This window comes from Ciconia boyciana, chromosome 7 (genome assembly GCF_034638445.1).
Source record: "Ciconia boyciana chromosome 7, ASM3463844v1, whole genome shotgun sequence".
Classification (NCBI taxonomy): Eukaryota; Metazoa; Chordata; class Aves; order Ciconiiformes; family Ciconiidae; genus Ciconia; species Ciconia boyciana.
In genome coordinates this window covers 51,713,093-51,737,458 of record NC_132940.1, presented here as the reverse complement: position 1 = coordinate 51,737,458, position 24,366 = coordinate 51,713,093, and the positions used below count along the sequence as shown (strand labels likewise).

General features: G+C 54.7%; 2 protein-coding genes across 2 annotated transcripts; one reads left to right on the top strand and one right to left on the bottom strand.

Moving 5' to 3' along the window:
- Positions 1-842: 842 nt before the first annotated feature.
- LOC140654354 (zinc finger protein ZIC 1) lies at positions 843-3,889 on the bottom strand. Its single transcript, XM_072867568.1, has 3 exons — positions 2,914-3,889; positions 1,602-1,765; positions 843-1,040 (listed from the first exon to the last, which is right to left on the bottom strand). Exons 1-3 carry the CDS (start codon positions 3,887-3,889, stop codon positions 843-845), a joined length of 1,338 nt encoding a protein of 445 aa, XP_072723669.1.
- Positions 3,890-15,356: 11,467 nt separating this feature from the next.
- Positions 15,357-21,369, top strand: ZIC4 (Zic family member 4). The gene is made up of 2 exons (XM_072867570.1): positions 15,357-16,569; positions 20,948-21,369. The coding sequence occupies exons 1-2, from the start codon at positions 15,357-15,359 to the stop codon at positions 21,367-21,369; spliced, it is 1,635 nt and encodes a 544-aa protein (XP_072723671.1).
- The last annotated feature ends 2,997 nt before the right edge of the window (positions 21,370-24,366 follow it).

The window sequence follows — 24,366 nt, the reverse complement described above, 5'->3', positions numbered from 1 at the left end:
ACTACTTAGACTGGACTTTGGGACGAAATGTTGCACTTTATACAAAAAAGCACATTAATACCAATAATATTCTGTTAGATCGACGTTTAGACTGTAATAATACAAAGTAATTCACATTTTGGTACACATTTACTAGAACATTCTTGCCATTCAGTACAAATAGTTGAATTTCTACCTCTTCCCTCTGCCCCCCCACCACCTCCGCCCCCCCGCCGCCGCTCCCGCCCGCCCGCCCCTCCCCCCACATATATGCAAAGACCACAATTCCACATATCCCCTTATTCAACTTGCGATATAACTATTTACAAAATCAAACAGTACATTTTTTTGTTGTTTTGTTTTTGAAGCTAATAATTCTGTATTTACAAGAGGGGACGGGGGGAAGGCCGCTGCCCGAGCAGACATGCAGTTGGAGATCTCTAATCAGTGGTTTCCAGTAAAGCCCTACACAGTTGGCATTTGCCCTGGTAACCTTGTCTTCTTATGCATTCTACTCACCCCTTCGCCTACCAAGCCTTGGAACAGAGCAGAGCAGAACAGTGAAAAAAAAAAAAGGGGGGGGAGAAAAAAAAAAAGGAAGGAAAGAAAAAGGAAAAAAAAAAAAAAGAGTAATAAAAGAGAAAAAAAAAAGAAAGGCAGAAAAGAAACAATTTAAAAAAATAAAGTCTTCATTTTACTCAGTCCTGGGTCTACTGGCAGCATTTTATTTTTGTTTGCTCTTTCAAATTCTGATTTCAAAGTGTTCATTATTTTTGGAGTCTTTAAATAGGGTATTTGTTTGCTCGCTTGGGGCTTTTTTGTTTTGTTTCGGTTTGTGTTTTTTGTTGTTTTGTTTTAGCGTTTTAGACGTACCATTCGTTAAAATTTGATGTAAGCGTGCTGTGGCTGGACGTGTGGTGGACTGCGGAGGAGGAAGGGGATAAGGAGCTGGCGGTCTGGTTTTCTGTGGATGGAGACACGATGGTTGGAGGGGTGGAGGACTCGTAGCCTGAGCTGGCGGCGGGAGAAGGCTGGGACCCCTGCGAGGACGATTCATGGACCTGCAAGAGAAAACCCGTGCAGAAATAGAGAGCGGCGGAGGACGGAGGCCTTGCGGCGGTCGCCTTCGGCTGGGGATGCGCCAGACACCGGGACCCAGCGCCGAGCCCCGGGCTCGGGCATCCCCGCGGGGCTCCCCGCCGGCCCCGGCCCCGGGGCCGCACCCCCGGGCCCGGCCCCGGCCCCGGCCCCTGCCCGGCGGGGAAGGCCCGGCAGGGCCCACCGGCTGCCTCCTCGCACTGCTCCCCCCCACCCGCGCCCCCGATAAAACGCACCGACAAAAGGCCCTGCCCGAGGGGCCGGGGCCGAGCGCGGCCGGGCGGGGGGCGGCGCGGCCCGGCGGGCCCGGGGCGGACTCTGGGGCCGGGGCCGGGCCGCAGCAGCGCGGAGCCCCGCAACCGGCCGGCCCCGGGCCCCGGGCCGCGCTCCGCGCTCCGCCCGCGGGCAGCGCCGCGCCGCCGCCCCACGGCCCGGGAGCTCCGGCCCGCCGTCCCCGCAGCCCTCTCCCCCGGCCAGGCCCGAGGCGGCGTCCGAGCCCCGCACATCAGGCGCCCTCCATTTACCTTCATGTGCTTTCTGAGGGAGCTGGGGTGCGTGTAGGACTTGTCACACATTTTGCAGAGATAGGGCTTGTCGGAAGTGTGCACATGCATGTGCTTTTTGCGGTCGCTGCTGTTTGCAAAGCGCCTGTCACAGCCCTCGAATTCACACTTAAATGGTTTTTCACCTATTGCAGGGGGGGAAAAACGGATCTGATTAAGCAGGGCCGGCTGGATCGCTCATTGTCCCCACCGCACTGCCGGACGGAAGCCCGGGGCTCCATTTCAAACACTTGCAACTTTCTAACTTCAACGAAGCTTGAATCCCAAAACCTTGCTTCTCTTCTCTGTCCTTTCCGCACCTCCGACCCCTGCTCAGCGCCCATCTCGGAAGGGGGGGGAGCTAAGGAACTTTTTTTTTTTTTTTTTTTCCTTTGGAAGGGCGAGTTTCATTTGCAGCCCCAGCCCTGGGCACCTCTCCCTCCTCGCAACGCTCCAAGCGAGAGAGCAGGCGTGGTGGTATTTACACACGATCCTCGGTGTCTAGTTTCCGTTTTTATAGCTCATTCTCGTGCTATTTTACGCTCCCACCCACCCCAGCCCCCTCCCTCGTATTTTCTTGCAATATTGAAAATTATCCGGCCGGGGAATACAATGCGAGGGCAGCCCCGCAAACCCTCTGCAAAAGCGCTCGGGAAAGCGGCGCTGGCGTTCGGCGCTCGGGGGTGGGAGCGGGAGCGGGGGGAGAGCTCTCCCAGCCAGGGCTGCTGCCTTTCCACCTCCCGCGATGGGGAAAAGTTCTCAGGGATCCCGGCGCCCGCCCTCCGCACAACAATAACACACTGCCGCGCCGGGCTCGGTTTATTTAAAATCGCTCCTCGGAATTAAATATTTACCAAGCCCTGAATTGCAGAGGGGAGACGGATGAGCTGCCTGCAATATTTAGCACAATTTCTCATCGTGCCACGGTCAAAACTGCCGACCGAACAACAATTAATTAAAACCTATAAATTTAAACAGGACAGGTTGCTGCCGTTCTCCCCCCCCAACCCGCCCGAACAACCTCAGCAGCAAACCCTGCCTTTCTCCCCCTCTGCCTCGGCAGGGATAATTTTCTTTTTGTTGCCGCTGCTGGCGTGGCTGCGACCGAGCTCGTTTTGCAACGGAGCTCCGAGCCCGCCTCGAGTGGCCCTGGCCCATAGCCCCCCAGCCCGACCCCCGGCCGAGCAGCGCCCCGGCCCCCCCGGCCCCCCGGCCCGGCCCCGCGCCCCGCTCCGGCCCCGGCGCTCGGCGCTTCCACTCGCAGAGAGAAAAGCCACGGAGAAGGTTACCGTACCTGTATGAGTTCTTTTGTGTATTTTGAGATTCTCTGATCTGGCAAACACTTTGCCACAGCCTGGGAAAGGGCAGGGGAAAGGTTTTTCACCTGTGTGGACTCTGATGTGATTTACAAGTTTGTATTTGGCCTTGAAAGGTTTCCCTTCTCTCGGACACTCTTCCCAGAAACATATGTGATTGGACTGCTCGGGTCCTCCAACGTGCTCCACCGTGACATGAGTCACCAGCTCGTGCATCGTGCTGAAAGTTTTGTTGCAGGACTTTTTGGGGTTTGACAATTGCTCGGGCTCAATCCACTTACAGATGAGTTCCTGTTTGATGGGCTGCCGCATGTAACGAAAGAAGGCCCCTGCCCCGTGGTGGGCTGCCATGTTCATGTTCATGTGGCCGTAGCCGTGCAGCTGGGTCGAGGCGTAGTGCTCGGAGCGGGGGCTGGTGACCTGGCCGTACTGGTCGGGTCTGCCGTACATGTCTCCGGAGAAGCCCAGGCGCATCTGCCCGTTCACCACGTTGGGCGAAGCGTGGCTGGTGGCTTGTTCGTGCAGCCCCGGGAAGAGTATATGTCCCGCGGCATCGGTGTGTCCGTGGGGTCCGGCGAAGCTGCCGGCGGCGGAGGCGAAGAGGCTGTGCTGGGCGCTGGCGGCCGCCGCCTCCCCGAAGCCGCGATTGCGGAACAGAAAGTCCCGGGTGGAGTTGAAGGCGGCGCTGGAGTAGGAGCTGACATGGGTCGGGTGGTGGTGGTGCCCCAGGGCCGCCGCCGCGTAGCCGGGCGCCTGCGAGGTGAAGGCGGTCTGGCCGGCCGAGGCCAGCTCGTGGGTGCTGGGGTTGATTTTGAAGGCGCCCATGCCGTCGGCGAAGGGGTTGATCCCCAGCCCCACTTCTCTGTCCGTGACATCGGCCGTGGAGTGGTGGCGAGAGGATCCGAAGGTAGTGACTCCTATGGCGGGATACTGCGGTCCAGCATCCAGAAGCATCTTCCCAGCGTCGATGCAGCAACCAAAAAAAAAGCACGCGCGCACACACACAACGCGGAGAGAAGCAGCAGCAGCAGCAGCAGCAGCAGCAGCAGCAGCGGCGAAAACACCCTCTTTGGAAAGTCAGCGACGATCACCACCAAAGCAACCACATCAAAAACACCCCCTTCGGCATCAGCGCAGGGGGAAGAAAAAAAAAAGGGGGAAGAAGAGAAAAAAAAAAAAAAAAGAGGCTGGTGCGGAAGGGGGGAAAGAGATCTTCGCAGTTGCAAATAATAATAATAAAAACGTGCCCCAAAAATATTCACTGTCTCTCTGCTTTGACTTTTCAGGGAGGTTTAAGTGGGGAGGGGGGGTTGGGTGGGCTCAAAAATAAACTGGCTGCAAATAACAATAACGGAGAGAGATCAACACGGGCAGCAAAAAAACAAAACAAAAAAGAAACTTCCTTCAGTGATTTTTTTGGCTATAGGAATGTTGCAAAGTGGCCGAGAGCTTGTTTCTCTCTCCTCTTCGAGCTTCCCCACACTCTCCCCGATTTTTTTTTTTTGGGGGGCCTTTTTTTTTTTTTTCCCGCTTTGCAAAAAAAGGCGCAAATCATGCACAATATTGTCTTTTGCGGTTTATCTTCCTGGGGAGAAACTTTCACCTCCTCAGCCGGGCGGTGAACGCGAGACTGATAGCGGCAATCATTCCTGCAGATAAATGAATTGAAAAGACGACACCGTCCCCCCCCTTGATGAATGGGAGCCGGGGGCGGAGCGACGTGCGGGCGGACGTGGGCGCTCATTGGTCGGCGGCGGCTCCCCCTTCCCCGCGTAACTCCCCCCGGCCCCGCCAACGAGGGGCGCGCACGGCCGCCTCCCGCCGCTGATTGGCCCCTCCGCCTCATCAATCGCAGGTATTGTGAGCGCCCTGACATCCCGCCTGACGAGCAGGGCTGCCGAGCAGCAACTTTTTTTTTTTTTAACATATAAAGCCTTTTTTTTTTTTTTCCCACTCCACGGAAATATTTCCAGCGCATCTTTTTGTGTGTATGTGTGCTAAGGAAAGAAAAATTCCCTGGTTCTTATTAGGCTATTTGCTCCCCCGCTCTCCCTCTCTCTGTCCCTCTCTCCCCAGCGCTCTGGTAATGATGGTAATGATGATTTCTTGGTGATCTAGGATTTTTGAGATCACTGAGCAACTTTTTAGGCTTTGAAAAGAGAAGTCCTGTAGGGACTCGCTTCTTTTGAAGTGGTTGTTTTCCGCTTGTTTAAAACTGAAGCTCTCCGAGAGTAGGTGCTGGGTGCATTTGATTTTATTTTTAAACACCAGGCGTGATTTCTCTGGGTAGCTGACTCTATCCCTCCATCAGGTTTCTGAAATAAATCTTGTTTTCTGCACCCATCAAAACGCAGGTGGGTGAGAACTCTTAACTTTCTACTTTTGTTGTTGTTGTTTTGCCTCTTTTTTGTAATTTTCTTTCTCCTTTCTCTCTCGGTCTCCCTTTCTCTCGCTCTCTCTTTTTACGGAGTCTCTTTCATTCAGGTAAAACTGTAAATTTCCCAAACCTACATTGTTTCTCCTCCTGCTGCATGAAACTCCCGGATACTTCTTCTCTCTTTCTCTTCCCCCCCCCCTCCCCCCCCCCGGTAAAAATGTATTTAAAGTCCTGGATAGGAGCAATGTAAATTTTCTGACATTCAAACCTTTTCTGGTTCACAAATCAGTCACCCTTGTCACAGTTATTGAAATTCCTCAACTTGCCACACCAGGACGGTGGAAAAAGCAGGCGGTGTCTTTGTTGCTGACCAGGCTTTTGATCGCCAGAGAAAATTTACTTACCTTCAGATGAGTGAGCAGAAAAAGAAATAACACTCCCTTTGATTTAGTTAGAAAAATGCAGACATTTGGATTCAGTGCAAACATACAACACTTGGTTGTTTTCTAGATGCAACCCTCGATTAACCTGTCTTTCCCCAGCTCAAAGTCTATTGAAAAACTGCGGATAGTTCTTTTTTGTTCTGGCTACAAAGAGCCATTGACTATATATTAAAATGATTGTGGAAAGGTATAAGTATGGTATTTAAAAGCAGAAAACCTTTGTGGCTTAATCAATTAAGCTAAGCAACATTTGTACAATCTTTTCAACGATGCTTCGGCACTAAAAAAAAAAAAGGAGCTGTTGAAACTTTAAAATGTAGATGTCTTTGTGTGCGTGTGTCTATATACATTTACATATGTGCCCGTGTGTGTGTGTACATATATAAACCGGGCAAATTATTTATTTACTCAGTCGCCTGCATATTCATTAGCTCTAATTATTTTCTAGTAACGAAAACACCAAAAGCTGGCTGAGAGTCGGGCTCCTTCCATTTCGCCTTTGTTCAGCCCTTCACTTGCCTCCTTCGCAGCTCGGTCCGAGCCCCTCCAATTCCTAGTGCCAAACAAAGAAACTTTAAACTCATCCTCTCTAATGAAAGGCGCCGGTAAGGCAGCCGCAGCGCAGGTACGGGGGAGGCAGAGCAGCAGCGCTGCTGCGCGACCCCTTCTCGGGTGAGCGCTGCCTCCTTTCGAGAGGTACCAAAATGGCCATTGCGCCTAGAAAACAAACAAACAAACACACACACACACAACAGCAAACAAACTTTGATACGCCTTGGAGGAACGCTTCGCGGCAGTTTATCTGCAGAGGCAGCGTGCCTGTGCTCGGTGCGTGGAGATGGCTTTCAAAGCAGACGGATTATGTAATTTCCCTTGCATCTTGGGAGGCTTTACAGGTTTTTCAGAATAATGCTGGGCTGAATCTACACGTCTGCATTTGTTCTGCCAAATCCATTCGAAAGAATTGCGATAGCTTATAGCAACAGGTACACCCGCTCTAGGAGCGCGCCTGGGTGTGGACGTGGTCTTTAGGCGGGTGTTACATTACTGTCTGTACTGGGTGCTAAAATTAAGCAAAGGACAGAGTTGTCAGCGTTATTGTGAAGTCTTCAGGGCGATGGCATTAGGAGGTCCAGAAAGTGAGGTAGTCCAGTGCCTGCCTGCCTCCCAGTGCAGGGGGAACCCAGCCATCATGCCAGGTCGGTGCAAAATATACGAGAAGGCAGACGAGAGGGTATTTTTAGGAAGCGTATCTAAATATACAGTGTAAGAGTGAATGTAAAAAAAAAAAAAAATGTTGTGGGTTGTAGAAGTTATCAAGTGGGATTTGCGGCGCGCTCTCTGCAGGAAACGAAAGCTGCTCCAGTTCAAAGCCACATGCACCAACGTGACATATAAGCCATTAAAATATCATCCTGACGGCTCATTTCTGCTTCATCATACATTCCCTAACTGCTTCCAGAAAGCAAGAAAAGAAGAAATGAAGGATGACCGCCTCGATGGAAGCGCCAAAGAGGTGGTGGGTTCTTGGGGGGGGGGGGTGGGGGGGGTATTGTTTTCTTCTTTCATTCTTTCTTTCTTTTCCCTTCCCCCCCACCGCCACTTTTATTTTTGCCAGTTCAGAAATGAGGGGAAGCCTTCAACAGGTCGCAGGGGTAAGTGCCTGGGAGCAGGGTGTGCCTGGGCAGCCCGGGCAGCTGGCTAGCCCCCACCGCCTGTCCCGAGGGCTGGAGGAGAGCTCCCTGCCCTCGGGGGGCCCCGGCGGGAGGAGGCTTCGCCACCCCGGGGGAGAAGGGCTGGAGCCCCGCGGTGCGGGGGGGCAGCGCCTCGGCTGCCCCACGCCCACGTGGGGCCGGCCGCCGGCGGCACCTCGGCGTGCGAGGGCGGGGGGAGGGAGAAGCGCCCGGGCGCCGTCGAGGGGGGCTCCGGCACCCTCCGGACGCCGGGCGCCGCGCTCACCCCCCCCGAGTCCGCGGGGGGGCCCGGCCCGGCGGTCCGCGCAAGGCGGGCGGCGGGGGTGCGCGGAGCGGGGCGGAGGCGCTCCCAGCCTCGACAGCGGCCGGGCTCGGTGGGGACGGGCAGGCGGCGTGTCCGGCCGGGTCCTGCGGCCGCCCAGGTCGGGCCGGGGGCCCGGGGCGGCGGGCAGAGGGCGAGGAGCGCTGACAATGGCGAGCCCCTGGGGGGGCGTCCCGGGGGACGTGCTCCCCGCCCAGCGCCTCGCCCACCGCCGCGCCCGGTGCCACGGGGGCGCGCCGGGGGAGCCGGCGCTCCGGCACCGCACGCCCTTCTTTATAGGCGGGTGCAGGAGGGACGGAGCCCGGGAGCCCGGCCGGCCCCCTCCACCCCCACCCACCCCCACCCCCCCGCGGGCAGGGCCGGGGGAGCTGCCAAAGGAGCTGGGTGCCGCCGCCAACTTCGCGCAGAGCCCGCGGAGGCGCTGAGACCCCGGCCCCGGCCCCGGCCCCGAGGGGCCGCCCCGCGCCCGGCGCCGGCCGGGGAAGGGGACATGGTCCCAAATCCCCGCCGACGGTGATGCCCTCGAGGGTGACCTCTGACCCGAGCCCGGCTCCATGTGCCAGCCCCGGGCACCGGCACAGCGCCGGGCCGGACGGGGACCGGCGCGGGCTCGTCGCCGAGACCCCCCGGCCCCCCGCCCTGCTGCTCCTTTGTCACGCACGGTCCCTCAGCCCCGGGGAGCCCGGCCGTTCGCCGGGCTGGGCTCGGGGTTCGCTCCACCCAGAGCCGAGGAACTTTATTTCCGCACCGAGACCTTCCCGGCGAGCGCTCCCTTCACCCTGCGCGGCCGCGGAAAGCACGGGTTGCGTGACAAGGCGGTGGCGGCGGGGCACACGCCGTCCCCGCTGCCGCACGCTCGGCCCGGCTCACACGTCCCGGGGCAGCGCCGCCGAACCCGCTCCGCCGGCGCACCTTTGGCGGGGTGCAGGAGTGAGAATTCGGGGAAGGGGGGCGGGTCCCGCCCGCGCGGGCTGCAGCCCCTCGCACCCCCAGCCCCAGCACGGGACCCGGGGGGACACTGGCACCCCGCACCGGAGCCAAGGGGCTCGGCCCGGCCGAGGTCCGAGCAGCTCGGGCAATGGGGCATCCTCAGCCTCCCACTCCGCCAGTGGCACTGCGGAGATGAGCACGGCGTGCGAGGTCGAGCCAGAGCTTTAGCCAATATTTACTCTGAAATCCACAACTGTTTTGCCGTCGTTTTTTGTCATCTGGTAACCATTCGAAATATTAAATGCAGCGATTTTTTTTTTTTTTTTTTTTTTTTTTTGTCCAGTTTCAACAAGTTTTGGCGAACGCTTGGGAACTGAGCACTCCTCCAGCCTCCCACCCTGACCAATACAGCACAGCTCCGGCAAACCTCTCGCTAGCGGGGCAGTGTTTGCTGCCCTGACTTGATAAAAGTGTGAGGATGGGTGGAAGTTCACTAGAAAACATAATTCCTAAGGGGTTCTTCTAGTTCTTTTTATTTCGGCAGTAATTTTCATCACAGCGGTGAAAATATTGAGGACATCAAATTATTTGTGATAGAGTATGACTGTGATACGCTGATGAAGTTTCATAATTAACATCATCAATTATTTGTGTTAGTATAGATTTTTATTTACCAGCCCTGGAGTCCCTATAATAATAGTAGCAAGAGCAATAATAGTAATAATCTCCTTTGAAGTAACTGCTTCCAGATTCTAGTGTGCTTTTCTGTATTGGGGGGGGGGGGAAAAACCAAAAAAAAACCCAAAGCAAACAACAACCCTGAGAATTTCAAAGATATCTGCAAAAATTCAGACTCGGACACTGCATCAAACCCCAGATCTGCTCTCAGGGTTATTGCTGCCGCTCAAAGCAAGCTGTGCAAAGTTCTGCCTGCAGTAGTGGCAGTGCTCTGCCTTGCAGAGTGCAAAGAGCAAGCTGAAAATTATAGGCAGGGAGAAGTGCCAGGGTGGTACTATACTAATCCTTGCTGAGACAACAACTTGCGTTGGAGGCTCGCAGAGAGTCCGAAATTTAATTTCGGGAGGGAAGGATCTGTAAACAATATAGTCGAGTTGGTAAAAACCTGCCTTACAATAGCCTGCCAGAAGGTGAATGTCAGATCAAAGGAGAACTGAAAAGATGTCCTTTCATATTTTTTTTCCCCCTAAATCAGCCATGGAAACTTCATGACTCCATAAAACATGTGCTGCTTTGCTGGGGAGACAGACTTCAGTTTCCTCTCGGAGAAAGCTTCTCTTCCCCCCACCCTCGCTGCTGAACGCTAGTGTTTTGGTTTGGTTTTTCTTTTCTTTTTGAATCCATGATGCCCGAGTCGTAGAGCGCCTTACTCATTTCATATCACCCACGAATGCTTTTGCTCTTAACTTCCCACCCCTCTTCCCAAACAGGAACAAAGTCAGGAAATGAGGCACAAGACTCCCCTTGTAATGAGGAAAAGAAAACGACTTTACAGAAACATCCTGGAAAAGTCAAGTAAGTCAAAATATGTCTTTTTTTCAGCTCAAAGGAGACAATATTTTTTTCAGCTTAGTGTTTAACGTACTTGCATAAACACAAGTCAGCGACACAACTCCCCACCAGCAGCTGCCTAATCCTGCTCAATGCCTATTCATTTGGAGGTTCTAGAATTAATATTTGACGACTCTCTCATTGAAACAACAACCCCTGACCCCATGTGATTGCACTGTCACATTATTCTATGACATATTCATCTTGAATTCATTTACGGACGATTTGATTGGAATGAGGTTTGACATGTATTGGATCCTATTAAAGAAGAAGACTTTGATCTTGTTGATGGGGTTTACATGATATGTATCATCTTTACCAGGGATACCAGGCTTCCACAATGTGGTGTCTAAGTAGTTAGTGACTGACAGCTTATCTGACAGGAATACCTTAATCTTGAGGTACTGAATGAAATATTCTATTTAAAATAAGCATATGATTTGCTTGTCCTGGGGTAGCTCTAGGTCACAAAAAGTGAGAGGCGAACCTAGGCACAAGCCCTTGCTTGTCTAGCAGCTGAGCTCCCGTTATCAGGGAACCCTGAAATAAAGAAGTCCCCGTAAGTGGGAATGGGGCGAGGAATAGAAACAAAGGCAGAGTGTGCTCCCGAGCCACCCGGTACCCTCTCCTCTTCTCTCCGAGGAGATGCCGGGATTACTGGAAGGCTTCCTTGAACCACCTCTTCGCAACAGCGGTGCCTTCTGCCGGGGCCGGCAGGGGCTGGGCTCAGGTCCTGCGCCTGCCCCTCTGTCACTCGCTGCCTCCCGCATCCCTCCCGGCCCAGTGCGAGTCTGGGGGATAAGGAATCGCACAGGATGACTTCTCGGTCCTCTCTCTTTCTATGCCTCGCTTTTTTCCCCTTCTCACGGTAAATATTAGGATTTTCAGATGAAACCGTTTCCCTCCTCTCGTCCGGGAGTTGGAGCCTAAAGGTAACCCCTGGAACCTGCTGTCTGGAGAGTTCAGGGCGTCCCGTCCCGTCCCAGCGCTCGGGCACCGGCTGGGAAGTTTCTGGCTGGCTCGTCGGGAAGAAAAGTTCCCGCAGAGGCAGGAGCCGGGGAGCACGGGGGTGGGTGAAGGTCAGATTTTGCTCTCCCCGATGCCTCCCAAGGCAGGATCTATTCCTTGCGCTGAGCACGACTCTAAGGGTGAGCAGGATTTGGCCCCAAGTCAAAGAGCACAAGACAAGCAGCCCCTGACTTTCTGGGGCTTTGCACCTCACCTTCACAGCAAGCCCTTTCTCCGGCAAAGGTAGAAATACGGGTAAGCGCCTTGCCGTATAGGCAGATTCCTACCCAAAACAAGGCGAAGGGTGGCGGATCTGTAGAGCCCTTCAGCAGCTGGGGCTGTCCCCCGCCCCGGGGGTTACCCAAAGGGGTGTACCCCCCGCCCCGGGGGTTTCCCTCCCGTAGGCCCCGGCAGCCGCCCGGCGCGGGGCGGGGGTGAGGGCAGGGGCCGGAGGGTTGGGACTGCCCGGCTCGGCCCCGCACCCCCGAGGCGTGGGCAGGAGGAGCTCGGGGTCCCACACAGCGGGGCGGAAAGCAGCTCTGCCCCCCTCCCAGGGCACAGCCCCGACGTGCGGGGCTCCTGCCTCCTCCTGGCGCTGCCTCGGCCGACTCGCCTCTTCCCCGAGAGAGCCGGGTCGTGGGCAGGGTCGGGCGGGGGGAGCGGGGAGAAAAAGTGCTTGTGACTGGTCTTTGCAACATGTCACCTCTGTAGAGCAGCACGGGCGGGCTTTGGCGCCGGGGGCTGCGGACGGGGTCGCAGAAACACAGCAGCCAGTAGAAAACTTGTACTCAAGATCAAGCTGCCCGTCTGTTCGCGTTGATCTGGCACCCAGGGGAGCAGCGTGGCCCCTCTAAACTTCACTTCCCTTAAGATAAGATCTGTCCTATAGAGCTTATAAAAACGTTGTCCTATGGACCTGCCCTGCCGTCTGAGTTTCAGCTTCAGCTCAGGAAGTTTCTGTTTCGCTGCTCGAGCAGTCTTGCTTTCTCCTTGGAAAGGCTCCGGTTCATCCAGCTCATGAGTCCCGAGGGTATCTAGAAGGGGATGCCCTTACCGCAGCCAGGTGGGTTGGAAAGGAAATAATAATAATTAACAAAAAAACCCTGGCCCCGCTCAAGCTGATGTTGACACATTTAAGAGTATGCCGAGAGCCTGGCTTATCTGGTCACACACGGCTCGGGTCGCTGCCAAGAAGCAGGAGGCCCGGGTCACCCCTCGAGCGGCAGCCGTACGAGCTCGGGCTGCCAAAGGGCTGCACAGACAGGCGCTCCAGTTTTCAAAACGTTCTGGGAGACGCGCGGAGCTCGGCCGGGTCTGGCCCCGCTCCCCTCCTCTTCCCCGTTTCTCCGCCTTCCCGCAGTCATGTGGCGGCCCCCGCCCGCCCCCCGCCCCGCTCCCCCACGCACGCAACCGGGGCTCACACCAACTTCACCTAACAGTGAGGGACACCGAGGGCCAGGTTCTGCACTGCCTGGAAAAGGGAGGGAGAGAGAGCCCCGAGTGAGGGGCGAGCTGGCAGCCAAGAGTGTCTGACGAGAAAGCATCACAATATTTTAAATGAGCTTAGGGCAGACCGGTCATGACATTTTTTTAATTGGTAAACTGTTCCAGATGTTTTCTCCCTTGACTGAGAAGTGTCAGAATTGATGGATAACAAGTGTGTAGAGATGCAGTGTTTTAAGGAGGTATGAGGAAAGCAGCTTTATTTGGAATTCACACTCTCAGTACATTTGTAAGTAACAGATTCGTACTTCCTAACGTTTGTCTCTTCTGTGCACTCCTGTTGAGATGGTCATGAACAGGACTGTCAAATCCATTTCGTAGAGCAAGTAGACTTGAAAGTTGAGATATTGTGAGGATGGTGTGTGGTTTAAAATGCCTGCGTAAACATGTTATGTAAGGATGGAGAGCTAATTGCATCATTTGTCACTTCATCATCTCCACTCAGAAAGATGTACACAAGGATGTATCTATAGCTAGCTACCTAAATATCAGCCTTGTGTTACAGGGGAAATATGGTGAAAGCCAAGCAGAGCCAAAATATGTAACTGCAGCCAGCCCAGAGTACGCGAAGCTGGGATAAAAATGTCCCGTCCGTGGTTGTGTATGTCCGACACTTTCATCTTACGGTTTCTGATCATTGGCTGGTAGCTTCTGTTGTGAGAGTAGCTGGGCTGACATTGCCAAACAGTTTCTTGTTTTACTACTTAACATAAAACCTATCGATCGCTGATACTGTTAAATTTTTATGGAGATGCAAAATTCCATGCTGGGAGCTTTACCTGGAGTGCATGCAGTAAAGTATCCACTGGCAAGTTAACAGCAAGTCAATGTATTAAAATGCTGAGAGTTTGACACGATGGGTAGAGAATTAATTGTTGCTTTATTTCATAAGACTGCGCATTTATTGGTGGAGGCGGTTTTATGTCAGGATCCGAGTTCTGTGGTAATAATGTGGGCAGATACTTACAGCTGTGTTTTTCTTTCTTGAAGCAGAAGCCCTGTTTCTTCCCTCTTCTCCCATGTTGCATTTACTTTTTTTAAGTTCACAATCCCCTTCTTAAAAACTTAAGTAGATGCTTCAGAGCAAGAGGTAGATGCCTTCCTTCCGTGCTGAAGCCCTAAGCTTTTCCAAACCTGTAAGGCCTCAGTGTATACAGCTGAAACCCTAACCTGCACTAGCCACACAAACCCTGCAGACCATGTTCTTTTCTTCAGGTGAGAAGCATCAGAACTGAGTCGGTTATGAATGCTTTGCAATGTTCTTCCTTTAAGCCAAGGATGGGGATTTTATGTGGAACTACCCTGTAAGTGTGCATGAGAGAGAGAGAGGGAAAGGGAGAGAGACTCCCTCTTCTGGGTTACACACTCAGATTCAGTCCAAACATCACGATTTCTCGCATTGCTCCGGCAGCCAATAACCAGATAACTGCTGAAACTTGTCAAAGGAGGGGAAGGGGCCGGGGACTCTTCCAGCAGTCCTTTGTCAGGGTTCAGGCAACGGTGCAGTAGCCCGAGCACCAGGCCGAACGCGGAAGCCTAGCGAGCGGGCTGGCGGCGCGGCTCCAGCTGCCGTTTTCGCCGGGAAGGACCCGCTCCCCGCGCTGCCAACAAGTGTCAGGGACCCGCAGGCTGGCGCGGGCCCGGGCCCGCTTCCGTGGGGCGCGGGGCTGCCTCGCCTCCCGCTGCTCCGGCCGGGCGGCGGGGACCGGCGGGGCTGACGGGGCTCTCCCGGGGGGGAACCCCGCGGGCCGCGCTCCCGTCCCGGGGCAGGGCGGCGGGAACGGACAAAGGGCCGGGGCGGGCAGCCGGGGCGCTCCCCCCCGGGCTCCCGCCGCCCGCCTCGGCTTTGTTCCCCCACGGCTGCAGGCCGGCGGCGGAGGCTCGGCAACGGCCCGACGGCGGGGCGCAGGGCGGCCCGGGGGAAGACCCCGGCCAGGGCCTCCCGCCCCGGGCCAGGCTGCGGCCGCGGGCTCCGCCGTGCCCTCGGGTCGGGCCGAGCCGAGCCGAGCCGAGCCGAGCCGAGCCGAGCCGAGCCGAGGGGCTCTGCGGGGCGGCGGGGGCCGGGGGAAGGGGACGCCCGGCGGCGGCGCATGCGCAGTCCCTCCCCCCGCGCGCTCACCACCCCCTCCCCGGCGCACCGAGAGATAACCCTTTCAGTCAGCAGCCGGACCTGTCATCGGCGACGTCACCCCGGCGGCAGCCAATGGGAGGGCGCGGCGATTGTTTGGCCGGCGGGGCCGGCGCTGCGGCCCGGAGGCGGCGCGCGGCCGCCCGCGCCCCGTCCCGTCCCGTCCCGTCCCGTCCCGTCCCGTCGCGCGGCCGCGCCGCCTGGGGCTCCCCGCCAGCCCCGCGGGAGGACGGGCCGCGCGGGGGGACCTCCCCGGCCCGCCGCATCCAAAAAGCGAGCCCCCGCCGAGCCCACCCGCTGGCAGCGCCGCCCGTGCGCCCCGCCGCCGGGGCAGCGGAACCGGGAAACTTTTTCGGGGGGGGAAGGAAAAAAAAAGTTTGGGTTTTTTTCCCCCTCTCTGTGTCTCTCTCCTCCCGCTGTCAGGTGGCTTTTTAGCGTTAGAAGCTAATGAGCGTGGATGCTCTGGGGATCCCAGTGATGGACCCTGCTGCTCTCTCCAGGCGGAACACGGCGCTGAGATTAGTAGACTTGGCGGGGGCTCCTCGCCACCACCACCACCACCCCCCTCAGAGCATGACAGGCTTCCCGGGCTTCGCCGGGCACCCCCACGCCACGGCGCCCACGCAGCCGGGGGAGCACGCCGCCGAGTCCCGCCTCGGGCCGCACCCGCTCCGGCCAGAACACATGGGGCACCGCCACCATCCTCCTCCTCATCCTCCTCCTCAGCATCACCCCGCGGCCCTTAAGCTCAGCCCTGCCCCTCATCCCCACCACCAGCTCCACCACCACCACCACCACCATCATCATCATCATCATCATCATCATATGGCAGGCCAAGCCGAGGTGGTTTCTAGTCAAACGGGAGCGTTTGGCCCGGCGCAGTCACCAGCAGCCCCTTACCCCGTCTCTCACCCAGCCCAGGCTCTGGCAGCAGGTAGGGACTTCTTCATACGCAGAGACCTGCCGGCCCCACTCATGCCAGGGCTGACCGAGCAGCACCCCGCTGCAAGTTCTCACCACGGACTGTTTGTCTCAACAACAGGTAGCTACCCCGGACACCATGGTCACCACCACCACCACTCAGAAGCTGGGAATCCCTCTCTGTTCACTGGACTCCATGAGCAGCCTCCCCATGCAGCTCCAGGTGGCCATCTAAACGGACAGATAAGACTGGGGTTACCTGGAGAAATGTACGCCAGGTCTGAACATTTCACTCAAGTACCAGCCTCCAGGACAGATCCTTTTGCTGCTTCTTCGCTTCATAGCTACGGTGGCATGAATCTGAACGTGAATCTGGCTCCACACCACGGCCCGGGGGCCTTCTTTCGTTACATGAGGCAGCCCATCAAACAGGAACTCATCTGTAAGTGGATTGAGTTGGACCAGACTCCCAAAAAATTATGCTCGAAAACTTTCAGCACGATGCACGAGCTGGTGACTCATGTCACGGTGGAGCACGTTGGAGGACCCGAGCAGTCCAATCACATATGTTTCTGGGAAGAGTGTCCGAGAGAAGGGAAACCTTTCAAGGCCAAATACAAACTTGTAAATCACATCAGAGTCCACACAGGTGAAAAACCTTTCCCCTGCCCTTTCCCAGGCTGTGGCAAAGTGTTTGCCAGATCAGAGAACCTCAAAATACACAAAAGAACTCATACAGGTCAGTATGTAAAGCTCTCTTTACTCTCTCTCTGTTTTATTCAGCATACTGTTTTGCTTTATTTTGTTTTTAATGTATCCTTTGCGTTGTTATTGAATGCACGCCAAGTACTCCAGGAAAATAAATTCTCAGATTTGTTTGCTTCTTTACCGTTTGGAGGGAGGGGGGAGAAAAGGGGGGGGGGGGGAAAGGAGAGCGAGAACAAATCTCAGAATTCTCGTCCCTATTTTTTTCTGGTTGTGCGGAGAGGCTGCTGTAATGTGTATGCGGGTAGGGTTGTGTAGATATCAAGTGATATAGCTACTAATTTCTGCTTATTCACACAGGCGAGGAAATTTTTTTTTTTTGGCAGTTTAAAGTAGTTGGGGAAAAAAATGAAATCATTGTGCAAGCTCACAAATTAAAAGTGAACAATAGAAGTTACAACTTGTCTAGTCAGTTTTGACTGATGTCGCTGAGATGCTGCTGCTTGAACATTGTGAGAATAACACAGCTGCGACCTTTTCGTTCAACAGTTTTGTTTTGGGCAGAGCGAGTTTCAAATGTTTGATCTGAATAACACTGACATTTTTAATGAGCATTGCCTTCCAACGACTCTCTGCATTCGCAAATATGGGGAGCTGCAAGTTCTGATTCTCGGGAGGGGGGGGAAAGGAGAAGAAAACCCGGTATTGTTTCGGCCTGTACATTTTGAAATGTCATTTGCAGATCTGTTAAGCGAAATTGGGACATGTGTCAGAAACATCTGTTAGTTCTAGTTAACAGAAAATAAAGTAACTCGGTGGACGATCTTGCAAAACTATGTTTGAACTCTTCCGGCCAGGAAAGCATTTATAATTAATGAAATTGCACGTAGAAAGTTTCACACTTCAGGAGCAGCTTGTGAAGTTGTATTAATTAGTTTAGCAGCCGGCGTTTGTAGGCTATAGCGCTGGCTTTTTTTTTTTTTTTTCCCCCCTTTTTTTTTTCTTTCTCTGAAGAAGAAGATAAGAAATAAGCTCTTTTGGAAAATTTCATCTGTTCCAGTGTAGGGTTTTCCACCTCCCATCCCCTCCTGTACAGCCTTACGCGCTGCGAGGGAAACTACATAATCCTATTGTAAGATCTGCTTACAGCCAAACGATTTTTTTCGCCTTGCAGTTCATAAAACTCCCCTTCCCCCATGCTCGGTACAGGGCTTGACCTTCCAGGAATCGCATTTTTATGATATAACTCGACGTGATATAATATGCAGAACGTATACTAATTTCGTACCGTCTAAACATAGCACAGAGGTTTTACAGCGACCGTCACTCGTCACCTAATTATTTTTCCATCGCTCTATGAATAGCTCGTCTGTGTGCAGGGGGGGGCGATAGCAAAGTTGTGTTCCTCTGCTGCCTTCTCGGCCCCCTTTTTCGAGGAGAAAGGAGGATCCCCGGGTCACAGAACTTGTATTCGAGCCAGCTCCTTGTCGGATCAGCACAGGTACAGCCATTAACCGGGAGAGCTCATCCCTTAATGACAGTGTTTTTCTTAAGTAAACAAACTTTTACTGCTCTTTAACGGCCTTACTGTTTGAAGTCTCTGAAGCAGAAAATGGTTAAATTCTTGGGAAAACTGACCTACATCGGAGAGGCAGGTTCAGGGCAAACCCGAGATCGGAGGTTTGCGTTTATTAAACATCATTCCGCGCGTCTGCACTTTTCGCTTTAACTTTCCCGGTGATTAATTGCTGTATTGTGCAAACTCCTGCAGGGCCTTTATGGTTCCACCGTTTCTATTAAACACCCAGAAGTTGTCAAAAACGCAATGTTTCTGAAACCCTAATAGAACTCGCTACGAATTATTCATGAAGACAGTTCTAGATTCAACAGGAAAATTATTGTCTCCTCAAATATTAATGACTTCTGATTTCTCCGAGGCTGGGGAGCAGGCAGAGAGATTTCTGGCCATGTGCGGTTTTTCCAGGTTGGAGGGTAAGGCCGTCAAGGCGGCGGCGGCGGGACGAGCAGGACGGGCAGGGATCACTTCGCCGCCTTCCCAGCGGGCCAGGAACAATAGTGCGAGGCGTGGGACGGAGCCCCGCTCCCTCCCGGGCGGCCCCCGCCGCCCCCGCGCCTCGCCCGCAGCCCCGGGGGCCGCCACCGCCGCCACCTCCGCCCCCCCGCCCCCCCCCCGGAGAAATTGGTAAATACCTTAATCCACTCCCGGAGACGGGGGATTATGCCACAATTTCCAAGCTGAATTTCACTGAACACTTTTGCCCAGCTACAAGTGTGGGGGTAAAATGGCGGTTGAGATCCTGCGCTTCTCCATCGCCCCGGGAACTTTCTGCGTGGCTGCACCTCCGTGCCCGGGCTGCGGCAGCCAGGACCTGTAAAATGTCCTCTCCCTGCCGGGTAGGGATTTCCACGTAAGAAAACCTGCTTTCGCGAAAGGACTACTTGCAAGTGGCTCGGATGGCTCCTCTGTATTGAGGCGTTCAGAGAATGCAAACCGGGCAGCTGAGAAAATGCTGCCCTCTTCCCACTTGAAACCTGACTGTGCGGAGGGACTTTTCAGCGGCTCTTTCAGGGGGTTAAGCGAAGTTGAACATTTTTCAGCTCTCGGGGAAGCGGAATGCGCCACAGCCCGTTTTTACCTGAATGTAACTCACTTTGCACAAGCAGAGTGCTTATGAAGATGGCTTTCCCTGGGGTCTCCTAACTTACTGCTTGCTTGTACTACACTAATATCCTTGATTTGTTGTCTCAACTTGGATGCTGAAGGTCAAATTGTTTCCTTACGTGAAACTGTAATTAGATTATATGCGTGCGTGTGTCTATGCATATGCACCGCTGTATGTCGACAGTATTTGGTTACAGGGCCCGTATCGTTTTCTACGAGACCTCATTTTTAACCTCTTCCTCCCTTCCTTCTAACGCCAGGTCTTTACCCATCCTCTGTGCAAATGTTAGCGGTGCAGGATGTGAGCGCTCCGCACTGATTATTACAGTGCAGAAAGGACATGCTTTAAACGCGGAGCCATGAGCTTTTTCCCACCCACCTTGCATAAAGTGCATTCATGTGAAATATTTGGAATGCCTTCCTTTATGTGCCTCTGCTCGCCGCCGAGCACGAGGTGGGCTGCGTCCCTCCGAAATTTAATCGTGATGAACTGAGAGGGGGAAAAAAACCCCCAACAAATTCGAAAAAAAACCAAAACCTGGAAGCTTTTACAAATATTGGAAGTCCTTTCGATCACATACGCCATGATGGTGAACACAGTGGCTTTGTTTGCACTTCACGTTTAAGGTTCGGACGTATATTTTTGTGGTGTCCTCTGCGCCCTGATACTTTTTGGCTTTTGACGGTTGAGGAGGTTATTTTCATACTCGGTGGGTGCGAGACCTGAGTACTGCTTGGCGAGCAGGGCTTTGCAGTTTGCTATTATCAGTGACAATAACGTAGTCATCATTTCGTCCCGAAGCTGTCTGTGGCATGTTTCCTTGAAAGCTTCCTATATATCGTACACCATGCCCGGTCCACGCGATCCGAGGTTAAACTTTCACACGACTCCAGCAACACGATTATATTTCTATTATGCTTAACGTCACTTATCATATTACCAGACAAATTAATCCCGATTGCAATTCCTTCCATGACTGAGTAGGTTCAAATGGAAAGGGAATCCTACCCTCACGACAGTGCCGTGCACGGGCCTAGTCATCCTCCTGCTGAATCTCTGTCGTTTTGCCTCCCACAATCAATGTCTTTTTGAAAGATTCTATGCCTTAATACGCGGTATCAGCAAGCCGGGGAGAGGGGAAAGGAGGGGGGATGAGGCTCTTCCACGGGATTGTAATCAGGGCAAGAATGGAGCGGATGAGATGTGATCTAGCCAGGTTATGAATAATATTTCCACGTGCACCTGGGGGAGTGTGAGAAATGTATTTAACGTAAGAACCTTCCCAGGGATAAATCACTGACCGCTCTTTCTGCAGGACGTCGGAGTCTGCGGGGACAACACACGTTGTTTGCTCGGAACGAGCACTTGGCCTCTAAGTTTTCCTTATCTCGGGGCTTTGTCTTCTGCACAAAACCCCATGCTGACACATAGGGCAGGGAAGGGGGAGGAGAAGCTGGCCGGGCAGGGCGCTCCCGGTGCGGAGCCGGCTGCGCAGCCGGGCGGGCACGGGGCGGCGGCGGCGGGGGCGCTCGGCGGGGCGGGCGGGGAAGGGCAGGGCCGGTGGCGAGGGGGCAGGCGGAGCCGGAGGGGAGCTGCCCCGCGGAGAACACTGCCAGGGCCGGAGAGCGGGGCCCGGGGAGGCTGCGGGCTTGGGGGTTCCGGGGTGCGCCGCTCTCTGCACCGCGGCCGCCGTCGCTAACGGCTGTGCTCGCCCGTTGCCTCCTGCAGGGGAGAAGCCGTTCAAATGTGAATTCGAGGGCTGTGACAGACGCTTCGCCAACAGCAGCGACAGGAAGAAGCACTCGCACGTCCACACCAGCGACAAGCCCTACAACTGCAAAGTGAGAGGCTGCGACAAGTCCTACACCCACCCCAGCTCCCTGAGAAAACACATGAAAGTGCACTGCAAGTCCCCTCCTCCCAGCTCCGGCTACGAGTCCTCCACGCCCTCCCTGGTGTCCCCCTCCTCGGACTCCGGCCGGGAGCCCCCCGCCTCCTGTTCCCACGCCGAGCCCTCCGCGCCCGCGCAGCCCGCCGCCAACCTGAGCGAATGGTACGTGTGTCAGGGCGCGGGGCTCCGCGGCCCCCCCGCGCCCCCTGCCGCCCCCCCGCCGCCGCACCCCCGCGGCGAGCCCCGGCCCCGCTGCTAGGGCCGCGGCGGGCGGCGGAGCGGCGGCGGGCGGCCCTCGCCCCGCCGGGGACGGGGAGCGCGGCGGCGGGGCACGGGGAGGCCGAGCGGGAGAGGCGGCGAGAGGCGCTCGGCAGAGGGAGAGGCGACGCGCTGCGGAGTGCCCGGGGGGGCCGGCGGCGGGCCCCGGCCTGCGCTCCCGGCACCCCGCACACCGGAGGGCTGCTCCCGCCTCGGCCGGGGCGCTGCCGCCTCCTCCCTTCCCGCCACACACACGCCGCCTCCGACCGTCTCGCCCCAGCCTGTTTACAAGCCCACTGATCTGCACCCCCGTTCCGTTCCGTTCCTTTCCTTTCCTTTCCTTTCCTTTCCTTTCCTTTCCTTTCCTTTCCTTTCCTTTCCTTTCCTTTCCTTTCCTTTCCTTTCCTTTCCTTTCCTTTCCTTTCCTTTCCTTTCCTTTCCTTTCCTTTCCTTTCCTTTCCTTTCCTTTCCTTTCCTTTCCTTTCCTTTCCTTTTCCTTTCCTTTCCTTTCCTTTCCTTTCCTTTCCTTTCCTTTCCTTTCCTTTCCTTTCCTTTCCTTTCCTTTCCTTTCCTTTCCTTTCCTTTCCTTTCCTTTCCTTTCCTTTCCTTTCCTTTCCTTTCCCTTCCTTTCCTTTCCCTTCCTTTCCCCTTCCCCTTCCCATTTTCCTTTCCTTTTCCCTTTCCCTTTCCTTTCCTTTCCCTTTCCTTTCCCTTTCCTCCCCTCCCTCCCTTCCTTCCCTTCCCTTCCCTTCCCTTCCCTTCCCTTCCCTTCCCTTCCCTTCCCTTCCCTTCCCTTCCCTTCCCTTCCCTTTCCCTTTCCCTTTCCCTTCCCTTTGCCTTCCCCTCCCCTCCCTCCCTCCCTTCCCTTCCTTCCCTTCCCTTCCCTTCCTTCCCTTCCCTTCCTTCCTTCCTCCTTCCTTCCTTCCCTTCCCTTCCCTTCCCTTCCCTTCCCTTCCCTTCCCTTCCCTTCCTTCCCTTCCTTCCCTTCCCTTCCCTTCCCTTCCCTTCCCTTCCCTTCCCTTCCCTTCCTTCCTTCCCTTCCTTCCCTTCCTCCCTTCCCTCCCTCCCTTCCCTCCCTTCCCTTCCCTTCCCTTCCCTTCCTCCTTCCCTTCCCTTCCCTTGCCTTCCCTTCCCTTCCCTTCCCTTCCCTTCCCTTCCCTTCGCTTCCCTTCCCTTCCCTTCCCTTCCCTTCCCTTCCCTTCCCTTCCTTCCCTCCCTCCCTTCCTTCCCTTCCCTTCCCTTCCCTTCCCTTCCCTTCCCTTCCCTTCCCTTCCCTTCCCTTCCCTTCCCTTCCCTCCTCGAGAAGGACCAAAGTGGTTTCATACAGATTTTGGCTGTACAGATTCTCTCTTGTCAACAGTGCCGTGTGCTGCAGCGTTCTGTTCGCCCACTATTTTCTGTGAGAGTGTGTTTTTTTAAGAAATATATATATATAAACTATTATTTGTTACCGAATTGTAAAACATGGATCCATTAAATTCTTTGATTAATTAACCCGTTCGATGGACGTTTCTGTAAAGAATCTCCTTACTTTTCCCTGTTGCTGCATATAAATACACACATATATATATATATTTCCGCCCCCAGCAGTCGCTAATAAAGAAAGGCCCGGGGGGTGCGATGATTGACTGTCCAGTTTAGCTCCCACCGGTAATGACTTCTGATACCCAAACATGCCCGTCCCCACGCAGAGTGCGGCTCCTGTCGAACCGCGGGCGCCGGGGCTCCCGGGGGGGGGGGGGGAGCAGAGCCCGCTCGGTGACGTCACGGCAAGGGCCGGGGCCGGGCAGCCCCCGGCAGCGCGGGACCCGCGGCCGCTGGGCCACGGCGTCTGCCCTGCCAAGGGTCCCGGTGGGAAATTCTTGTGCCGGCCCGGCAAGGCGGCTTTAGCCTCTTCATCCTGCCCCAGAGCTTCAAACCCTGCGCAACCCCCAGGGTTCACTCCTCTGGCTCAGGGAAAGAAAGAAGGGGAAGAAAACCAAAATAAATAAACAAACCCCTCCACTGGGGTAGCTTGAAACTGCCGAATGGTGCCGTTTTAATTACTTTAATGATGTTTAAGAATACCAGATAGTGTAGGCAAATAAATAGCATGGGCTGCCGGAAGAGGTTTCCATGGCTTGCTGAGTGCAGACAGAGGGCTGTGGTGACCCCATCTTCTCCTGTCTGATGCCTCACCTCTGCACCCAGGCGCCTGGGGTTAGTGTGTGTGTGCAACTGTACACACGTGTATGTACGTACAAGTATAAAAGCTGCGGGAAAATAAACAGCTGGTCGGTGGCTAAAAAGACCCCCACGCAGCTCTGATGCAGCTCTATTTTCCTCCCAAGGCACCAAGTCGGGGTTCCCTTCTTCGCTCGCCCAAACTCGACAACTTTTGCATTTAAACGCCTCGAATAGTGACAACAGAGTGTCGCTACCGGGAGATACACGTAGGGAATTACCTAGGCGAGAGAAATGTGTGAGAGGAGCCTAAACTAGGGGAGAATTGTGTTCCTCTGCAGCCCCTGAAACTTGTGTCGTGGAAATCGGGAGGCACAGAAGCCAGCTGCGGGCAGGGAAGATGCTTCCATCCTGTCCTGAGATCTGTTTATTTCTTTATTTCTCTATTTACAGAACTGTTTGGATGTGCAGGCTAATCACCTTTAATTTTTCATTTGCTTGTTACAGATGTCTACCCCGTTGCTCTCAAGGTAATCTAGACAGACGCAGCTGAAAGCCTGAATCTTATGCCTTAGACATCAAAGCAAGCTCGCACAAAGAAGTATTTCTTCACAACGGTGAATCTTCATGGTAAGTTAGGATTTCTATGGCAATAGGCAAGTCATACTTAAATAGTGAAAGGCGAAGTCTGGAGCCCGTCCAGTCTTTTCATTAAGGACATAATATTTACGTCTAACAGGCCCTTTTTCTTGTGTATACAAGTATATATTTTTGTTTGACGCGAACTAAATCATTTTCATTTAATTTCCGGTAAACAAAACCCACGCGAACAGGG